This window comes from Labrus bergylta, chromosome 2 (assembly GCF_963930695.1).
Source record: "Labrus bergylta chromosome 2, fLabBer1.1, whole genome shotgun sequence".
Taxonomy (NCBI): Eukaryota; Metazoa; Chordata; class Actinopteri; order Labriformes; family Labridae; genus Labrus; species Labrus bergylta.
In genome coordinates, this window is record NC_089196.1 from 6639746 (window position 1) to 6659662 (window position 19917).

General features: G+C 39.9%; 1 protein-coding gene across 1 annotated transcript; it reads right to left on the reverse strand.

Annotated features, from left to right (window-relative positions):
• Positions 1-557: 557 nt before the first annotated feature.
• On the reverse strand, positions 558-19696 carry top3b (DNA topoisomerase III beta). Its single transcript, XM_020641116.3, has 18 exons — positions 19402-19696; positions 14481-14612; positions 14181-14287; positions 13995-14069; positions 12866-13062; positions 12322-12478; positions 12125-12238; positions 10793-10883; positions 9564-9718; positions 9356-9461; positions 8511-8657; positions 8087-8260; positions 6894-7022; positions 6326-6475; positions 5191-5291; positions 1861-2062; positions 1311-1498; positions 558-958 (listed from the first exon to the last, which is right to left on the reverse strand). Exons 1-18 carry the CDS (start codon positions 19469-19471, stop codon positions 689-691), a joined length of 2565 nt encoding a protein of 854 aa, XP_020496772.1. The 5' UTR covers positions 19472-19696; the 3' UTR covers positions 558-688.
• Between the last annotated feature and the right edge of the window lie 221 nt (positions 19697-19917).

The window sequence follows — 19917 nt, forward strand, 5'->3', positions numbered from 1 at the left end:
TTAATGCATTCTTGGAAGTTTTCGTCACAAGCAACTCTAATGGTTGCAAAAATATGTTAGATCGTAAAAAAAAAAAGTCTATGAGAATTTGTTGCTACTTTCATCATTTTCTTATTGCGTTTATGGTCTCAATCACTATGTTTCAAGTCATTTTTTAATGCAGAACAATGTTAATTTAGCATTTACACTCTCATTTAGAGTCAAATAGACTACCAAATATGCAGCATTTCTGCCTGTTGTGATTTATAAAAAAAGACTTACACTATAATTACAATTGAAAATTGAAAATGGAAAGTGAAAATGTAAAACTCAATATAGAGATTTTTAAATTGTAACGCTTAAACTAGAGTTTGTTTCAAAATTAGTAGAAGATGCATGGTAGAACAATTATATTATTTGTTCCAGTGAAACAAGTTCATCTTAACATGTACTGTATATAAGGATGTATACTTGTAAAAAGAGTTTGGCACGTCTCTGTGAGAACTGTTGATCCAATCTGCTCATATTCAGTTTAAAATCTTGATTTTATAACAGTGAACAACGACGCAGACAGCAGATATTTTTTGAATTTGTCTTTACTTCAGAGTCATTTAACACACATGTAAAAACAGAAGTCTGTTCCCTGGCATGTACACCTTCTTGCTATGGAGCTAGCAAATTAACAGGACAAAAAACAAGAAAAAAAACATTATACGAAGTAAGCTGCCAGTGCGGCCATTTTGTCTTTGGGTTTTTTAGGATTGCCACGGCGTCCTCGGCCACGTCCCCGCCCTCTCCTCGCACCCCCGCCCCGGTGCCTCATGGTGGCATGTTTGAGCTCCACCAAATCCTGGAAGATCGGATCACAGAAAACACAGCCGGTGTGTTGAGTTTCTCCTGCAGGAAGAGGAGTGCGAGTCTTATTGAAGTCCACGGCGACCAGAGAGGCCTCGCAGGCGTCGCAGCTCTCCTGTGCAACCTAAAGGGAGGAGAGAGGAACATGAGAGACTGCTTAGAGAGTTCAGAGAACATGTTGCAGAGGTGAACATGATAAAACAGTCAGGGGACTGATGAGCTTAATCACTAAGAGATGAGGACGCAAGAAAAACGAAGAGTAAGGAAATCTTGGTTTGTCTTATTCAGATGTGATTAAGCAGATTGAAGAACTAGCTTTGGTCCAAGTGTTTTTCATATATTAAGGATGTGATAGGCAAAGGACAAAAAAGCAGAAAAATCCCTGTTGCCTTCACACATGCAGTTCATCCTGAAAGATTCGGGAGCTTTGTGCAAGTGTGAAAGCACCAGGAAAAGAAGACGTGCTTGTTTCTTACCTGCACTCTGTGTGCATGTTCAAAGAAGTTCACCACTACGTTGCATTTATTACAGGCCATCCTCCATTTGGGTCCAGAGGTGGGGTCCAGCACCAGAACGCCACCTTCACACTCCACACACTGACCGATGCCCAGAGAGTTCAGAGAGTGCTGACAGGACGGATGGGTGCATTCATTACATCCCATACCTGAGAGAAACAGGTGAGAAAAGAAGGGGTAAGAATGGTCTCACCATAACCCAGCAAGTATTATGATCTGTCTCACAGCTAATGGGAAAGCTAAAATCTGACGGCAGAGCGTACATCCCTGCAGATATTATTCACAACAGATTGTGACGTAACTCTGAACGCTGTTTTAGATTAATTGTTCAGAAATGTGGTTGCCTGACAAACATAGTGGAATATTTTTTCGTAGCAGTTAGCCTTTATCAAACAAACGTGTGTATAGATAAATGACTACTGCTAGGTTTGTTGGTTTCATGTTTGCCATCAGCTTATCAGACACTCTTTTCAAAAACAAGAATAACCCAGAGACAGTTTTCAGTTCTTACCTTTCTTCATGTCCCTGAAAGGCGGGTTGCTGAAGCAGTAAGGACACAGGGGGTAGCTCTTCCCTCGAGGCCCTGAGGTCCACAGCACCAGCTCAAATTCATCCAGGGGACAGCGGAGCTCCTTGTACAGCTTGATGGCTCCGTTCTGAGGAAGACTGTAGGTCTCATCACAGTGCGAGCAGTGGAGCCGGCTGGGCTTGGCCTGCAGGGACATGTCAGGATAAAATATCAGGATCAGATCCAGACTGGACCATTAAACATCAAAGGATCGGTCCAGTTGTTCCAAAGTATCTGACTGGAATAAAGGTATAGGATAACATTTTGAAAAAGAAATGTTCAGAAGAAAAAATAAATATGACAATCTTAATATGAATCTGAATAAAACCTCTTGTTTTGGTTGCACAAAACTTCTGAGTAGGATTGTTACAACTAGTGAATAACAGACCCCGTTATTAGATGAGATATGTATTAAAGTTGTGAGAAAATTAAAGGATTTTGTGACAAGAAAAAAATTGCTGTTTATATAAAACACAATGTTCAACTTTAATTAGCTGGCACGATCTTTTAGTTTTTGTTGATTTTGGCGCCCCCCTGTGGACAGAGTTTGTGGTATGCAGTCCCATTAAGAGCATTTGGATAGAGTTGTCTTTGAAGGTCTGTTTGGATCAGATTGATCTAATCCAGTTGTCCTTTTTTAAGAACGGACAAATAATACAACATACTTTGTGACATTGTTAGCGAGAATATCTATTTTGCTGAATTGCAAAAAAAACAAAAGCTCACTTTTCTTTACTGAAAGATGTACAGAAGTTTTTATATAGTTTCACTCTGAGAGGATCTACAAGAATACAAGAATACTCCAAGCTCCAGAAAACAAAACAGTCAGACTTTGGTTTCTTTTTACAGAAATGTGTTTTGAACGTGGATATTGAAAAAGTACAAACAAGGATGTTTGATTCTTTACTTTTATGTTGACCTATAACATCCCTTTACATCAGTCTCATTACTCCTGCAGCAGAAGATCAATAAATGAAACCATTGAGTGAGCGAGCCTTGATTCACCTCTGATAACTTTTATTGAGAAGGCTGAGGCGTTCACGTCAGGTAGACTACTCTGAAACACTCACGGGAAGTGAGCTGTATGCAGCTAAACCTCCCTTAGCTTTCAAGGGTTCAAACTTAAAATTAGCAAATAATGTTGAACAAAGTTCCTGCAAACTGTGATGAGGCCAAACTGAATTTGAATGCAGCCTAAGTGCAAATGGAGCAAACTGAATGAAGAAGAACTCCAATGTTCAGAGGACTTCCTGTGAGGGTTACCACTCAACAGTCTGACGCAAACCAACAGGCATATATTGAGATTCAATGAAAACGACAAAAAGATCTGCAGCCTCATGATTCATTCATGAATTTAAAAGTGGTTGTTATCAGATGGAAATGGAAATGCCAGGAAGCATGGCGACTTTAGCATTTAAAAGGTTTTTTTTTTTTCAAGCTGAACTTTGAAGGCCAGAGCTCAGCAGTCAGACATCAAGTGACGCAGAGAGGAACAGAATGTAAAACGTGTTTGAGGTTGGAATAAAGAAAGAAACAACTGTTATTTAAAGTGAGAATATTTTAAATCTTTGTGATCCTTGTCTTGTTTAAGACAGCTGGATTTCTTAAACTAAGTGCTTAGTACTACACATCTTAGCTCTTTTGGCTAACAAGCTGATTCCCAAGCCAAGCTAGAGGCAACATTTTGGCCCTGATGATTTTGTAGTCACACATTTAGGCTCTGAAGTGCGTGTTAGAATCATTTTCTATAACTGATTTTTTGGGGTCTGACAGATGGTGTTGTTCCTCAGGGCTCAATCTTGGGACCAGTTTTATTCTCCATACAGGCTACTGCTCAGACAGATTAACAATGGCGTATTAGGGCTACATAAGAGGAAGAAAACATAGATTTGAAGATAAAAGTCATAATATTAGGAATATAAGGTTGTAAATTTGAAGTTGTGCATGTATGAAAATAAAAATGGAAATTTATGAGAATCAAGCCGTGACTTTATGTGATTAGAGTTGTAAATTTACAAGACTAAAGTCAGAACATTACGAGAATAAAGACTAAGTCATTTCAAAAGGCAAGGGATTTCTTGGGAAATTAGAAATCCTTTTACAAAGATGGTTCATTCTGAATGTTTATTGTTTGTATGCTTGACAAGTTATCGTCATTCTGACAGATTAGCTAAAACGATTAATATATTGAGCATCATGTATACTCAGTTACATGGAAAACAGAGTCTCTGGATACATTATGATTCTGGTAGAAATTGATCAAATACAGTTTGCACATAATTTGCACTAAGGTTATAAAGATGGGTCTGCCATTGAGGTCATACGTGGCAGCCTCTTATGACCACATAATGGACTGTCTTTCCTCCCAATACAAACACCGGTGGACGTTGTGAATGGCTTTAGACATTTTCAAGTATTTCCCTTCCAAAGAGTGATTACAGTTCCATAGCAATATACACATCAACATGAGCGCTCCTCATACCAACTTCATATAATAGGACAGTGCAGAGCACAAAAATTGTATCATCTCAGGGGTAGGGCCTTATGGGTTGCACTGCCACTGGAAAACAGCATCATCAGGTAGAACAGACGATTGTCCTCCATAGAGTTGTGGCTTAGAGAATAAGAAAGGATCTAAAACCAATAATGGCCTTGCAGTCTATCACTCGTTTCTTCCGTCACAAAAAAGACAACTTTCAATATTTTAACCTTTCTCTTTTAAACGCATTTGTGTTTCATGAAATATTCTTGCATTTAGTGAAATGTTTTTGGTGTGTGGGAGAATATTTTTCACAATCATTAAATATTTCTGTGGTCAACCTTCAGGGTCACCGTAGAAACCAGCGCAACAACAAAACAACATCGACAAACGTTAAGCCTTTGTGGTATTTAAATTAATGGCAAGGCGTAACAAAAGCTCATGTCTTGAACAGGCAATAAAAAGGGGCTTCTGAATAATATAGAACATAATGTTTCACAAAGACAGAGCCAAGTGGTGGCATGGAAAATGAGAATATAAAAGGCCCAAAAATGTAACCTTGAGGGATGCCACCAATGAGAGCCTCAGACACTAGCCATCACAGGTACTTCAGCGGTACTGGCCATTGAATTTCACCTCATACAATCAAGAAAGCAACATACTGTCTGCTGCAAAACAAGCGGGCACCTTCATGATCCTGGTGATGTCTACGTTTAATTCTACAACACCCATAGAAGGAGGTTTTATCTATACTTTCTTAGAACTCTAACAGAGGTTTTTATTGTTCTGCTGACCTGGATGTACTTCATGAAGCGACGGCACTTTCCACAGCGGGACAGGGGCTTCCCACTGGCAGCGATGGGTGAAAAGGAGACCTCCATCAACTCGTCCATACCTGTGAAAATATACAAAGAGATATTTGGCTGCTGTAAGAGGAATGAACCAAACTGTAAAATGTTTTTATTTTTTTTATTATTTCCTATTTTATTAATTCCCTGTACAATTACTTAATTAGAATCTTTAATCCTCTCCTGTATTCCCTCTTGTATTCATTTCCACCATTCAAAACCCCTTCACTAAATTATCCTGCATCCTTATTAAGGGTAACACTTGTTTACAGTGGATGCACATCGTCACCTCCAAAACTCAATATTTTATATGTCTCCTCTCTCAGCGCTCCTGCCTTGTCTCACAATTATTGGTAAAGATGCAATAATCAGACGTGTCTTGGAGCCATTTTTTTGTAATGAAAACCCCATAGCAATAAAAACATACTATTCTTAATGTAGAGCTATGAAATTACATTTTTCATTTCATAGCTCTACTTTTTTTTTTAGATTTAGAGAAATACTCATTCTTATGAGGAAGTTGGTGATCTGTTAATTTGTTCTGCCAAAAAAATTCAGTTCTTAAATTGGTATTTGTGCTCAGTGTGATTAAATGCTGCACATCTGGTCAACCAAAAGTAAAAAATAAAATGTGTAGGCTATGCATTACATTTCATATTCCTATTGCAGATTGATTTGAAAATGTTTTATGCAAAAAGAAATGCCTCACATGCAAATCTTTTAAATGGTCTTATAGAGAAAGGCATTTCTTTCCATCCCAAACTTTTGTAACACGGTTACAGTCGGTACATTCAGGCAATGAGCCCATTGCATTCTGGGTGTGTAAGTATTTGTACCCTTTGTGCAGAAGAGAATGACGCAGCCCTTGTAATTTTAGAATTACTCTGTCTATCTAGCACCAATTTCAATTATTTCCAACATTTCAGTCTAGTTTTATGAAAGTCTATCTTCCCAGCACAATTTTTTTGTGTTTTAGTTCCAATTGAATCCTTGAATAAAAAGCTCAATATCACCAGTCTTTTGCACATGTTCATGTTTCACAGACATCAATGTTCCCTCCTTTCTGAACTTATGAACTTACTCGGGATGGAGTCGACAAAGTAGTGAAACTTCCTCTTGAAGATATCGAGAGTGTGCTGCAGGACCTGCTGATAGTTTGCTTTACCCTGAGCGATCAGGTTCAGCTGCTTCTCCACAGCACTGCGGATGGTGGGCAGCACCAGCTCTGCATCTGCAGCACACAGACACACACAGAACATTATAATGGCAATTTATAAAAGTCATTTTCTTTTGAATGATAATGTGGCTCATGTATTTTAATGAACCGAACGTTTTGTCTCGTCCTAGAAGAGTGATTACATCTGATTTGTTTCTGAAATGCTCTACAGAAGCATTTCCCAAACTTCAGACTGCCACTGCCTTAGAATGGGGGGGGGAGAGAGAGGGGTTCTATTAAACACAAAAGTATTTATTGTAAGGTACATATAATAACAGGTACACAAGGGAAAAAGAGCGAGGGGGTTGTGCATCAGTTTATCGATCACAGACGTGATGATCTTATATTGAGGAAAGAAGAAATTTGCTAACACTCTTCCACACTTTGGGAAGCGCTGCTCTACAGAATGTACAATAAATCAAAGAAATATTACCCGTCTTGTAGTAGCCATGGACCAGGACGATGCCCAGGTTGGTCGGCTTCAGCTTGCGTCCGTTCTCTACAGTCACATAGTTCCTCTGGCACACGTTGTTGATGTGGACGGGGATGCTGGCATCAGTTCCTGTAAGATGGACGACAGAAGCAAATGTGTAAAAAAAACTTCAGCAGCAGCGGTTTAAATGATGACGCCTAATTAAATTAATGCATTACAAGACACACAGAGGTTGAGACTAAAGGAGACCAGGAAGCTTTTTAGCTCCTCTGGCCACAGGGTCCAAGTTTAGACACTCGCTACTGGAGTAATTTATGGCTTTTATTTTTTTCCTCCACTAATATTTGTGCAGCAAAACTCATTAACACTGCCGGAAGAGTTCAGATTTCTCTGACTTCTCAGGTACATCAAATGTATCTCATTAACCCCGAGTTAGAAGTGTTGGAATCAAGTTTAGGAATTTGCAAAAACACCTTGGCTTAGAATAAAATGCTTCATCATTTTTAATCTCTTATTACTTAACAATATTAATACTTGTTTTATAACATAGTATCATAAACAGAAGTTCTAGGCACCCAATATATATCACCAAAAATTGTAGAGAAATTCATGCGCACTGTTGAATTGCACAAATATTCAGTTGAAAGGTGGGAAAAAATAAGATTTAAAAATACTGAGTAACAAACGGCACAACATTTAGAAACCTTCGAGAAAAAGACCATTCGAACAAAGATGCATATAAATTAAAATTATTCTCAGTCAAAGTGTTTTTGAGATGCTTGGGTTAATGAGATTCTTTCTAAGAGTCTGAGAGGTGAGGGGAACTGGAAACTCTTCTGCAAAGTGTTTGAAATATATTCTGAAACTCACAAACAGTGCTCCCTCTCTCTCCCTCTCTCTTGCTAGTGGGAGTTTTAGGTTAAAGAAAATTATTATTTTAAAGCTTCTGCACTTTTAAATACTATTCATCTTCAAAACAACAGAGATTGTAATATTTATTAAAGACATAGTAGCAAAAGTATCTGAAGTTTTAACACCTTGCTGCAGATTTTTAATCCCGACATTCAGAGCACCACACTGCTCAGACTTTCAGCCAACTCTTTGCACAGGCTGCTTCCTCGTCTTTAAATACTTTGATTTAGAAGATATAAACATTCATAATCACAAATATATCAGGCAGTGCTGAGTTGTACCGATGCCGTGTTTCTCCATGAGCGTGATGAGCTCGGCCTCCGTCAGGTAGTCGGGGGGGTGCGTCTGCTTCTCCACCAGTTTGATCTCGTCCACAGTGAAAATGTCTCCTCGCTCACACGGTGGCATGGCCTCTTCCAGAGGGATGCCCTGCCACGGCATCAACTCTGTGAAACCTGGGAATATCATATAAACACATAGGAGAGGGTTTAGCAGCTTTTCATGATTCTATCCACGACTTTCTTTGATTTAAAGACTTTTTTTGAAGCCTTAGAAAAAAAGGACATCAGCGTCTGCTTTTTTAACTTGTACTACTTCCTCATACTAAAAGTAAATTCATTGAAGATCCAACTGCAAAAGCTCTTGCTGCATGTTTACAGTCGCAGCTCTACATCAGGACTCGAGAAGCGACCTGCGTGACTTTACCTGCTGATATCAGAGTTTTTCCGCTACATGAGAAGGCCTCTGTGCCGATGCTGAAGTCTATGGTGGTCTGGAGGTATTTACAGTCCTGGCTGACCGTGGCGATGAAATGGCGTGTGATGTACTCGTACAGCCGCCAGCCATCGCTTCCTGTGGAAGAGCAAGGAAATATTCAATCATCCATCTTTCAACATCTTTGTCTCTTTTACCTTCAAAGTGTGGACAAACTAAAAGTCACATATGCACTCCACAGCGGGAGACTGTCCCTGTCAGACAGGATGGGGGGCTTTCCAGGGGTAACATGTGACGTATAAAAAAGACGAGGAAGAAGCGGACAAAGCAACAGAGTCCACTACACTATGCTATAATGAGAATACTTGACTTTAAATCAATGCTACTTGTAGTTAAACTGAATCAATGCTGTAATGTAATGCAGCCGTTTAATTAGGTGCAAGGAGATCGTAGCGGTGGCGTGCATTCACTCTATGCACCGTGCAGAAGTCACAGTATACAATATAAACGTCACTCCCCCCTCCTATTGGCTTGAGCTGAATTCTCCAGAGAACATCCTGCTGAGTTCTCACATCAGCTCATTCGGACTTGGTGTGGAAAAAATACTAGAGGTCTGGCAGGAGAAACTCCAGTCGAAGTCCAAGGGAAAAATTTGGCTGTTTGCGTTCACACTTACAGCTCCTCCTGGAGAGTTTTTCAGGAGTTTCCTGCAAGTGTGAAAGCCCTAGGGTCTTAAAGACTCCCTGAGAACAGTTGGTGAATGAGTACTTTTTTCTCTTATTGTAAAAGTTCTTATGAGCATACTCATCCACTGTCTGATTAGCTGAATGTCTCACCGAGCTCTGCTTCTGAGGCTGAACGCATGGGAGTGATGGGTGGATGGTCTCCAGCATCGCTTCCTTTCCTGGGTCGGTTTAACCCGGCTGACAGCAGAGCCTTCACCTGATGGAGAGGTACAAGTCTTAGAAACATCATATTCTGCTGTCGGTCTGCCTGCCTCTGTGATTAAATACAACAAATAGTTTATGATTGCTGGGCCCTCACCTCCTCTGCCCACATGTGGTTGTTGCTCTGCTGCTTCAGCGTCCCCTTCAGGTCGAAGTTCTCGGGGTAGTGGGTGGTCTCAGTTCGAGGGTAGCTGATGTAGCCCTGCGTGTACAGGCGCTCTGCAATCTGCATGGTGTGCTGAGGGCCCATACCTGAGAACGAAAAGGGCCAAAAGCAGAAGTTTTTTTTAGCGCTCATTACCTGATCCTGCAGGAGTCAGACAGTCGGTTATTTTCTACAAATTCTGACAGATATGTGCAGATATGTACATTTTCGAGGACCGCTTGGTGAACACCGGTTTTTAGTATCTTAGATATGCACTGATTTCTTTGGCTGATACTGTTTTGTTCAAGGTCTGACCTGCTGATTAAAATTTTATCCAATTCAGATTTTCTTTCTTCAAGAAGCCATAATTGACAGCAAAATCAAGTTTTTGCAACTTTTCTTTGGGGGAGATTTTTAATCAGGATAACAGTTTATGAGAAAATCTTCAAAAACTACATCAGCTCACTGCACTATCTCCCGTTCTCATGTAAACTCCTTCTGAAGGAAACATAAATTCTCTAGACTGTCTGCCTTTGAGTGTTTAATATTTTTTATATCTGTTTAATATCAAGATGAATTCATCTGTAATATTTCCTGCAAAGTGATCCGTCTCACGGCACCCAAACTTTTAAACACACGCTCACACCCTGAGGATTTATCTTGTAAGAGTTCCACCATAATAACCAAAGAACATTACAGGAACATTCATGGATTATATTTTAAAAGTAATATGAGAGCGAGAGCACACACCTACATACAGACAGTGTGGATGTGAAGCAAGCACTGGTAGAGGTTTGGGGCAAGCAAAGAAATTGTCAAGAGGCAGTCTTTAATAATTGTCCAGTTTGTCAAAGCGTTTTCCCCTCTGAAGATTCGTACCTCACGTCCACACTGCCCACAGGTTAGCTTGTGTGTGTGTGTGTGTGTGTGTGTGTGTGTGTGTGTGTGTGTTTTTTTTGTGTGTGTCTGAAACTTGCAGCTGATAATCTCTTTATCTGAGAGGCCAGTTATCGATCACAAAGCTGTCAGTGCACCTCTATTCATAAAAACAAACCCCCTCCTGTGGGTTTTTTAATTAGCAACAAAAACAAGCCAGATGGTACAGAAACGTGTTTATGACTCCTTTACAATGATGAGATGCTGCTCATGTGAATGTGATGTTGGTGTTAAAGTGAACATACCTAAAGCAGAGCTGGCCACTCTCAACATCTCCACTGTGTTCAGAGCCTGAGGCCTCTGCTTGGCCTTCTCCTTCTTACTCACAGACTCCACCTGTAAAAGAGTTAGCAATCGAATAAATTGTCTCCCCCAAAGTTTCCTTGGTGATTTGAAAAACTGGAGAAAACCATACAACCCATTCAAGTCCATATAGTTCAACTGAACGTTTATTTATCTTCTTCTTTGAGGCCCTTAGTAAAATTGACTAAAATTGTCGCTTGATAGAAAGACCAACGATTTTCCGGCTCCTTTAAGTTTGTAACGTAATGAACATAAACTCATAGACGTCCTGCAGTGAGAGCAATGATGTCAAATGTGAGGTTTGCCTTTTAAGAGCGTTTCTATACAGAAACAGACAGACAACGACTATTTCTACATTTTGGGAAACATGTGAGAGATTTATCGTGACAAGGTGTTTCATTACACAGACGAGGAGACAAAGTAACAATTCCATGTCTCCTGAGGGTCTCTGAGATCGTTAAATAATCATTACAGTAACGGTATTTTTAAGCCAACAAAAATTCAGATTTTCAGTTTGGGTTTTTAACTCGTGGATTTAGACAGAAGTCTCTTTAAATGATTGTTCCTCTGGTTAATATTTATTGTTAATATATTGTTTATTGCATCAGAACATAGTTTGTGTTTGGAGTCTAGGCTCCGACCTAATCACTCGTTCATGCAAACTATTTTATTACATTTAACAACGTAATAAGAAGCAGGCTGTAAATGAGTGACTGGTCTGCTGTTTGACCGACAGAAGCGCTTATGGAAAACTCTGCACTGCATAAGAGGGACGAAGCATGAATACCGATAAGAGCACCGTTTGTCCAAGAAATTAATGGTACTCCTGGTACCGGCCAATCACGTACCGGTACCAAAAGGCGCCAGTATTCAATGCCCATCCCTAGAAATCAGTGCAGCTTGAGTTGACTGCCTGAACTAGATTCAATTCAAATCAATTTAAAAAAAACTTTATTTGTCTCTGAGGGGCTCGCAGGAGTCGCCTCATAGTACTTCAAAGTCATATTTCTGCTGTATTTCATATCTCTTTCTTTGTAACGCACTTTGAATTAATTACATATGATTTAAGCTTTATAAATAAACTTTCCTTTTGTTGAATATAAACCATGCAAAAAGTGTAAAACTATTACAAGTTGCTGATGTTCTGTTAAGAATTTTGAAAAATCCCAAACACTGGTTTTATTATTGTCCTCAAATACTTTCACAGATTTCATACCTGCTGTTAAAGTTACCTGGGTAAACTGTACATTGTTAAATTCAAAAAGAAAAAGTACCTTGGCTTCTTTGGATGTCTTGGTCATGTTGACGAACATCTGACCCACATCCCTGTCAAAGACCCTCACCCTGTCCCAGTCCAGTGTCAGCGGGGTGTCTTTTCCTTTGAACACCTGCACAAGACACAACAGGTCAGCCAATAAGGAACAGACTGACAAAAAAAACTGTGTCAGGAGGAGAAAATACAGCGACTCACCTTCACCTGGACGACCCAGTAGGTCTCTGGTTTGAAGGACTGGATCTTGTCGTGACGTTCCACACAGAAGCCCAGAGTCGGGGTCTGACACGGTCCAAATGAGATCAGCGAGGAGTCCAGATTGCCGTATTTGCCCTGGAAATACTTCGTCTGGAACCTGAGGGGGTTTGAACAACAAAAAACAGGCTCCAGTAAAATGTATCGTTAGCTCAAGTTTCTAAGTTTCAGAGCAGGGAGTTCAGCATGTGTCAGCTACGCAGTGTGGATGTAGTGCATGTTTATTTGTCATCTAGGAATCTAAAAAATAAAGAAACCTGCCTAAATATACATCAGCAAACCTTTTAGAAAGGCTCAAAAATGAAGAAGTTAGTTAAAATATAAGAATATTAAAGATTTGTTCTTATTTACAAACAATGATTTATATCAATAATCACATTTCCTGAGTGTTTGTTCTGACAGCTGCAGCACATTAAATATAAGATGCCTGTGTGTCAGACCCTGTGTGTGTGTGTGTGCGTGTGCATGTGTGGAGAGAGCAGTTTACCGTGTGAAGGCACAGCCGATTCGCAGGTCCAGCTCCTGACGAGCGTCCACTGACAGAGCTTCATTGCGGTTGGGCTCTCCCAGGCGGTTCATGGCGTTCCAGATGTCCGTGTCTGTGATGGAGCTGAATTTGGCTCGATAAACACTCTGCCCCCTCACACTGCCTTTGTTCATCACAGGCTCGATGGCATCCAACACCTGGAGGAAAGCGAGGCAGGGAGTGAGCAGCAGAAAGATTGAAATATCAAACGAGGATGTGTCAAAGTATATTTCAACTAACTATATTAACCCTGTTCTTTAATCTCATCTCTACACGCCCATGAACACTAAAGACTTCACTGTGAGAATAAAGAATAATTGGTGGGGGTCAAAGGCATAGCTTTTCAAGAGGCAAGGCATGTAACTGCTTGGGCCCCAAGTCAGTCCGGGGCCCCAGAAGGTTCACCCGTGGTGGGATGTCCATTTTCAACATGGAGATGAGGGCCTGTAGAGAGAAGGGGCGACGGACCCATCTGTCTAGATCAACAGCTATACGTCTATAATTACCCAGGTAGTTATTTAGTGATAAAGCTTTGAGAGAAGAAGGGGTGATCACTCCCAGATATTTGACCGAAGGAATAAGCGCTGGTAAGGAGGATGGGTCTGAATAGGAATGATATTAAGATGATTTTATTTTGTTGCTGGAATGGGTTCAAAAATTATGAAAAGTTCAAAGGATGTGAGGACTGGAGGTAGGTGTTTGATCGAAGTAAAGTAATATGTCATCGGCAAATAACGGAATATGAAGACTGGTGTTCTGGAAACTAAAGGGGAGAGGTAAAGATGTGAGCTCGAGATTCTAACTTCAGTGCAAGTAAAAGTGCCACAGCCGTGACTCTAATTTAAATGGAACCCACCCCCCTAATTTTAAGCCGTCCAAAAGGATCCATACATAACCCCATTCAGGCCGATCAAAGGCTTCTGCCGTCTAAAGATTAGATGGCACAGGGTAAACTAAAGTTTTCTGTCGCACGTTTTCCACGTCGTGAATACTTTAAAAACACAAATTTGATACTTTTCTTTTTTTAGTTCAGTAACACATCAAACACACATTAAATGCTAGTACCAGGTGTAAATGGAATCTAAATTACCTCAAAACAGATGTTCTCTCCTTCCTTGTCACAATCCAGCCATAGAACCACATAGTCACAGCCTCTGCCTTCAACCTGAGACCAGAGACTTGGAGTGAGACACACAGCCGACACACAGATGATTGTACAGGATGCAGCAGGAAATGTACGTCTAAAATAAACTGGGACAGACTGAAGATAACAAACCTGGAGGAACTTGACCATGTTGAGTTTTGGGTTCGCCTCCTTCTTCTCGGTTGGTGCTTTGCTGAAGAGTTCTCCAGGGTCCACTTTGTCCCAGTTGTTGTACTTTCCTGATAAAGAACATTTATATAAAATAAACACAACATAACAGGCGTCCAAATAAGAAACACAAAGTTTAAGGGTTGAGGAATTCACAATCAGGCGTATGCTGATCTTAGTTTTTTCTTGTCTGATAATAAATTAAAATTCCATTAATGAAGTTCGGTAAAGTGAGAGCAGATATAGGTAACAGATTATACCCACCGATGAAATCCAGACTCATCACGTGTCCACACACTGAAGTCATCTTAAAGCGCACAGGCTGGCCCTCAAAGCTGCCGGTGTACTCGTGCACTGAGCATGCTCCGTTGAGGCCTTTGCGACTGGTACAGCTTCCTTAAAGCCGAGCAGAAGAGATGAGGCATGATCAGTCGATAAAGCAGGAGGCAGGTACAGGATGTTTGTACCTCAGCTTTAATACACATTTAACTTTTAAAGCACCTGTAGGTAACTCTACACTCCCCTCACTCCTCACTCCTCTTCAGCATCCAAATATGATCGCTTCTGAACACCCAAAAAAACAAAAGACTAAGACAGCCAAATGTTTCTCACTCAAGGCATCAAAGTAGTCGTCCACATGTTGATACATGTTGGCAACAGCAGTTGGAAACCTACAGTTCTATTGAAGGAGAAGGCAACTCATGATGCGCTTCAGCAACTCAACAAATGGAGGTTGGTGCTCTCAGAGAAGGACCTTAGACGATCAAAATAATTAGTGGACTCCTCCTCTCAGACAGGATCCACAGAAAGTACTGGTCACACGACTCAGGTGCAAAGAACTAACGTTTCCACTGCGTCTTCCCCAAAGCCTGCATCGCATTCGCAACGTTACTCCTTTGCGCCTAAATAATTTTGCCTTGAGTCAGTCGTGTGACCAGTACTTTCTTTGGATCCTGTCTCAGAGGAGTCCACAGAATTATTTTGAACTACATTTCTATTGAACAGTGTTCATCATGCAGTGAGGTTTTTTTTATTCCATGCAGGAATGGTCAAATATTTGCCATGACACAGAAATAAAAGTTTATTTACAATTAGACAATTTTTAGACACTTACAAATATCTAGATGAAGAAAGACATTAATGTTCATTTGATGCAGAATTGAACGCTTTGGTTTAATCAGTTCTTCAGCAGCATTTCCACAGATGGTCAATTTCACAACTTTGCAGACTGGTTTCGGTCATAGTTCATGTCTTTGGGGTCAATTCGTAGATACTCAAGGTGTTGTAAAAGTTAATAATATCATGTCCTCCAGAGCCTGTCTGAGAGGGAGACTTAAATCATTGATCAGTTCCTTTGTTTCTTGGTAAAAAAAGTAACCAACATGTTAATCCACAGTCCTGAGTCCTGCAGGAAGAGAGGTTGTAAAACATGGCTGCTAATATCGGCTACATGTCCATCCAGAACAGATGTCAAACTTTTGAAACGGGGAGCGACGAGCGCACATGTGTTGATGAGTCAGACATAGATTCATTGCTAAGCTCTGACGTCCATTATGAATTAAATGATCCTCAAGGCTGAATGGTAATAACAGGAACACGGATACACACCAACACATGCACCCACACACACACACACAAGGACAGGCGAATATAAAAGGGGGAGGTTTCAGGTTCAGGATGCAGATCATCAGAAGGACGAAGACCAAAGACCGAAGCTCTGCAGTCATTAACGTGAGCCATGGAACAGCTCCAGGTAAGACACCTGCGTAAATGTTGATGGTCATGATGGTTTGGCACCAGCTACCAAACAGTTAACACTCTGCTGGCCTCTAGAGGCCATTTCTCCTGATTTTAAAGGAATAGTTCACAATTTTTAAGTCAACCTGAAAGGACGCATCCAGAAAAACGCATTAATTAATGGAAGCTGAAGTCATTATTTCTTTGCTTCTGAATGTGAGATGATCAGGGGAAACATACATAGACATCTTCATTGCTAGAAAATTTGACCTTTTTCTCCTAAAGTCTTTATTTGTTTGAGTAAAGAAACAACAAATTTTTAAATGTAAACACATGTAATAATGCAAAGGCTCAAATTGAAATACTCAAGTGGGATAATTTAAGATTTTAAACAAGAATCATCTTTCAGAAACGAAGTGAACAGGGTCACAAATCTGACCAGAAATTTAAGGTTGGCTTGCTGTGCTCGTACAGCTCTTTTAAATTTGTTGCTGAACGTGTATATTTATGTGAGATCCAAACTTTGGCTTGATACTTCGAGATAAACATTATTTTATTAAACTCATTCAAATTTAAAGCCCGATATTCTTGCCTGACTTATTGACAGGAACTGCAAGTCTTGAAACAATTCTTCACCATTGTGATTTTTTCATTCAATGAAGCCAGAGGGCCATGAACAAAGTTTGACAACCGTGCTCTTTGAGAGGACAAAGAGAAAAGAGACGTCTCCAGAGACCTCAGTCTAAAACATTTCTGATTCTGTTCTGCTGTGTGTGCAGCTTCTGCGTGTCTTTCCACTGGTCCTGCTGGCCCTACACCAGTCTCTGTCCATGCCGCTGGGCAGTCAGTGTGTGGACGAGTCCTTCTGCACGTACAACCTGCAGGACTACTACAGCCAGCTGGTCAACATGCCCAGCCACATCAACGAGCGCAGCATCGCAACCTGGACCTACGTGTGAGTACCACGTCGTCTGTCATTAAGTTAGATCAAAGATGAGAGAGCTGGCTGATGGATCATCTACTTTCGTTTTTTTATTAAATTGAAGGGACATATTGGCTGAAAGAAGTAGATTTCTGTTTCTGTATTTATTTTTATTTTAAAGTTTGGCTTTTTGATCACCAAAAAATATAGTTAAAGATTTTAGAGCTCTGAAAATATTTGTCATCTTTTAAACAACTTTTACAAAAATCTGCAGGTCTCATGACGCTCAAATGTTGTGTTGCTGTCGTACTCTTTGAGATAAATGTTAATTAAATCTTTCTGACTTTGGGGACTTTTGGTTTGACACAATTTGATCCTAACATTTGTGAACATCAAAATGCATTTTGGAAATTGTCAATGGGCATTTTTCTTAACAACTTTTGCCATGAGATAAACCAAAACATTAAATAAATTGTTGAAAAATTATACATTTTTTATTTATTTTGAAATAACCTCCAAGTGGCCGTCCAACGTGAGATGTAAGGGGACAAAAGTATTTTTACTAAAGAAAGCCTGACTGAGGATAGGAAGCTAAATAAAATGAACAAAACAGTCATGTTAGATGTCATGTATATGCAAAATATTTTAAAAACACACAAATCGAAATTGTTAAGATCTGGGTGCTGGACACAAAAAAACAAAAACAGCACACCAGAAATTGCATTTAATGAAGTTTATCTCCACATGTGACATTTCAGGCCTGAGCCTAGCATAGCGTGCCTGATGAAGGGCTAAAGGGCTAGGTAGGTGATTCACTTCATTAGTTGTACATTTACAACAAATGGGAAATAAAAACGTAGTCCATTTCACTGAACATCTTTTTAATCCTTTAAATCAACGATTGCTCAAAGTGGCTTCAAAAAACGCTTCTTTTTTCAAACTTGACCAAACTCAGTCACTCTTCATTTATTATACTAAGTAACTAAGGAAAGCACCCAATCCTCACATTCACCAAGCTGGAGAAGACACATATTCTTTCCTAGAAAATGTAACTTTTCTTCAGCTAAAGAATGAAACGCCTGTCTCTGATCTATTCCCAGGGAGAACATAGACCTGAACCGAGTCCCTCAGGTCATACATGAGGCCAGCTGCCACACCAGCCACTCCTGCAGGGGACTCGACAACACTTTCGGTGTGGAGTCCATCCCTGTGTCCCTGAGGATGCCCGTCCTCAGGAAAAACCCCAGCTGCTTCCCCACTGCCAGCTACTCTCTGGAGTTTGAGCTCATCACCATTGCTTGTATATGTGCCATCTCCAGGCACAGCTAAACAGGACTGACCTAACGCTCTGCAACGACTGAGGACACTGGTGAACATCGAGAATATTGTTTGATCAGAAAGAGCAAGATGTAATAAAAAATGCAATCTCACTCATATTTATTGTTTTCCACTAGTCCAGTATTCAACATGTAATGTGTCACCATTCCCTCCATGCCTGTTAACAGAGTCTAGTAGCAATTAAAGACATTTTACATCAACTGGTATCACAATTGTGTCAGTGTGTGATTTTGGCAGCCAGGCTGAATGACGAGCAGAGTCCTATACAGGTGCACACGTGATGAGACAAGTGTGCGAAATCCCTGGTCAAGCCGCTTGAACAATGATGTGTTCACATGAACAGTCACCTATTAAGAACGGTTCAAAATAAAACATTAAATATGACTACAATATTAAAGTGGTCCATCGCAATTTGTGCCGAATTTACCTTTAAGTTTACCGTAAAAAGTGTACAAGGTCAGAGCCAATGACATGTGGAATAAGAATCCATTGAAAGTCTCTTGTCATTTATTACATATTCTTTTAATTGAAAATCAAATATGACCACATTATCAAAGTGTTCCAATCTAATTTTGGTGTAGATTTTCCCTTTAAATGTCTTAGATATTATACATGTAAACCGAAAAAAAACATCTCAATTAAAGTCCACTGGAAATTTCTTTCGACAGGTCAAAGATGATCTCTTGATATTTTTGAGCTCATATACTTTCCAGAACAATGACTTTGTTGTGTTTTCATTATTATTATTATAAATGGATATCATAATATACGATTACAATGCTTGTTCTCACTCATCAGTAAATATTCTATGTTGTTTATGCCCTATGATAACCAGCTGCTGAAATACGGGGTCGCGTTCACTCTTTTTGGGCGCTCCCGGCCCCCGTACCTGACTACAGCAATGAAGAGTCCTGCTTTAAGATAACAACTAAGAGTACCTGAACATGAGTAGCCGAAACATTGTAGTGTCTCAAGAGAAGAAGATGCGGATAAAATGAACAAAGGAGAAGCGTTTTCTTTTTATAAATTTGAAGTCAAAGTTAAATGGTTTATTTGTTAAACAGAGTTTGGCGTGGCAGGGAGCCAAAGGTTTCCTTATTGTCCCAAATAAATCACTCAGCTCCTCAGCTTACCTGCTTATCTGTGTAATTACAGTATTACATTAAACATATTTATAATATTACTTACCTTTAGAGAGGATTTTGGCAATCGACTGAGCCAGCGATGGTTTCTCTGCCACCATCAGGACTGTCTTCATTTTGAATGAAGTGCTAACTCCTCTGCTAACTTTAGCTAACTCCTCTCAGTCACCGACTAACAAATCAGAAAGCTCACAGCTGTCGGTTTACTCTCTTAAACCGGATGAATGAGAAGTATTTTTAACACCGCACTATGAAGAAAAATGTTGATTTAGCCTATAACTTCTTGTTTATGATGTGTGAGAGCGGACATGACAGGTAACACATTATTTACTTCCGATGTGTTCTTCTTCGTTGGTTTTTAAACGGACAGGTTCGCAATACTGCCCCCATCGGATTAATAATAAACTTAATTATCCACACTACTTTCAATTAATCATAAAAATAAAAAAAAGGCAGAAAAAAGAAGAGGAAAAGCTCCTTTCTTCTTATACTACGAGTTTCATGTTGACTGCCAAACATTCCTCTTTTGATTTTTTTGTAACTTTTTTTCCCTTTCCCGTTA

Excerpts from the sequence above, each read along its gene's own strand:
- top3b (XM_020641116.3), bottom strand. The coding sequence starts at position 19,471 with ATGAAGACAGTCCTGATGGTGGCAGAGAAACCATCGCTGGCTCAGTCG. Across the intron at positions 13,063-13,994 it reads GAGAGAACATCTGTTTTGAG|GTGTTGGATGCCATCGAGCC; the intron begins GTAATTTAGATT and ends GCTTTCCTCCAG. Across the intron at positions 5,292-6,325 it reads CTTTGTCGACTCCATCCCGA|GTATGGACGAGTTGATGGAG; the intron begins GTAAGTTCATAA and ends ATATTTTCACAG.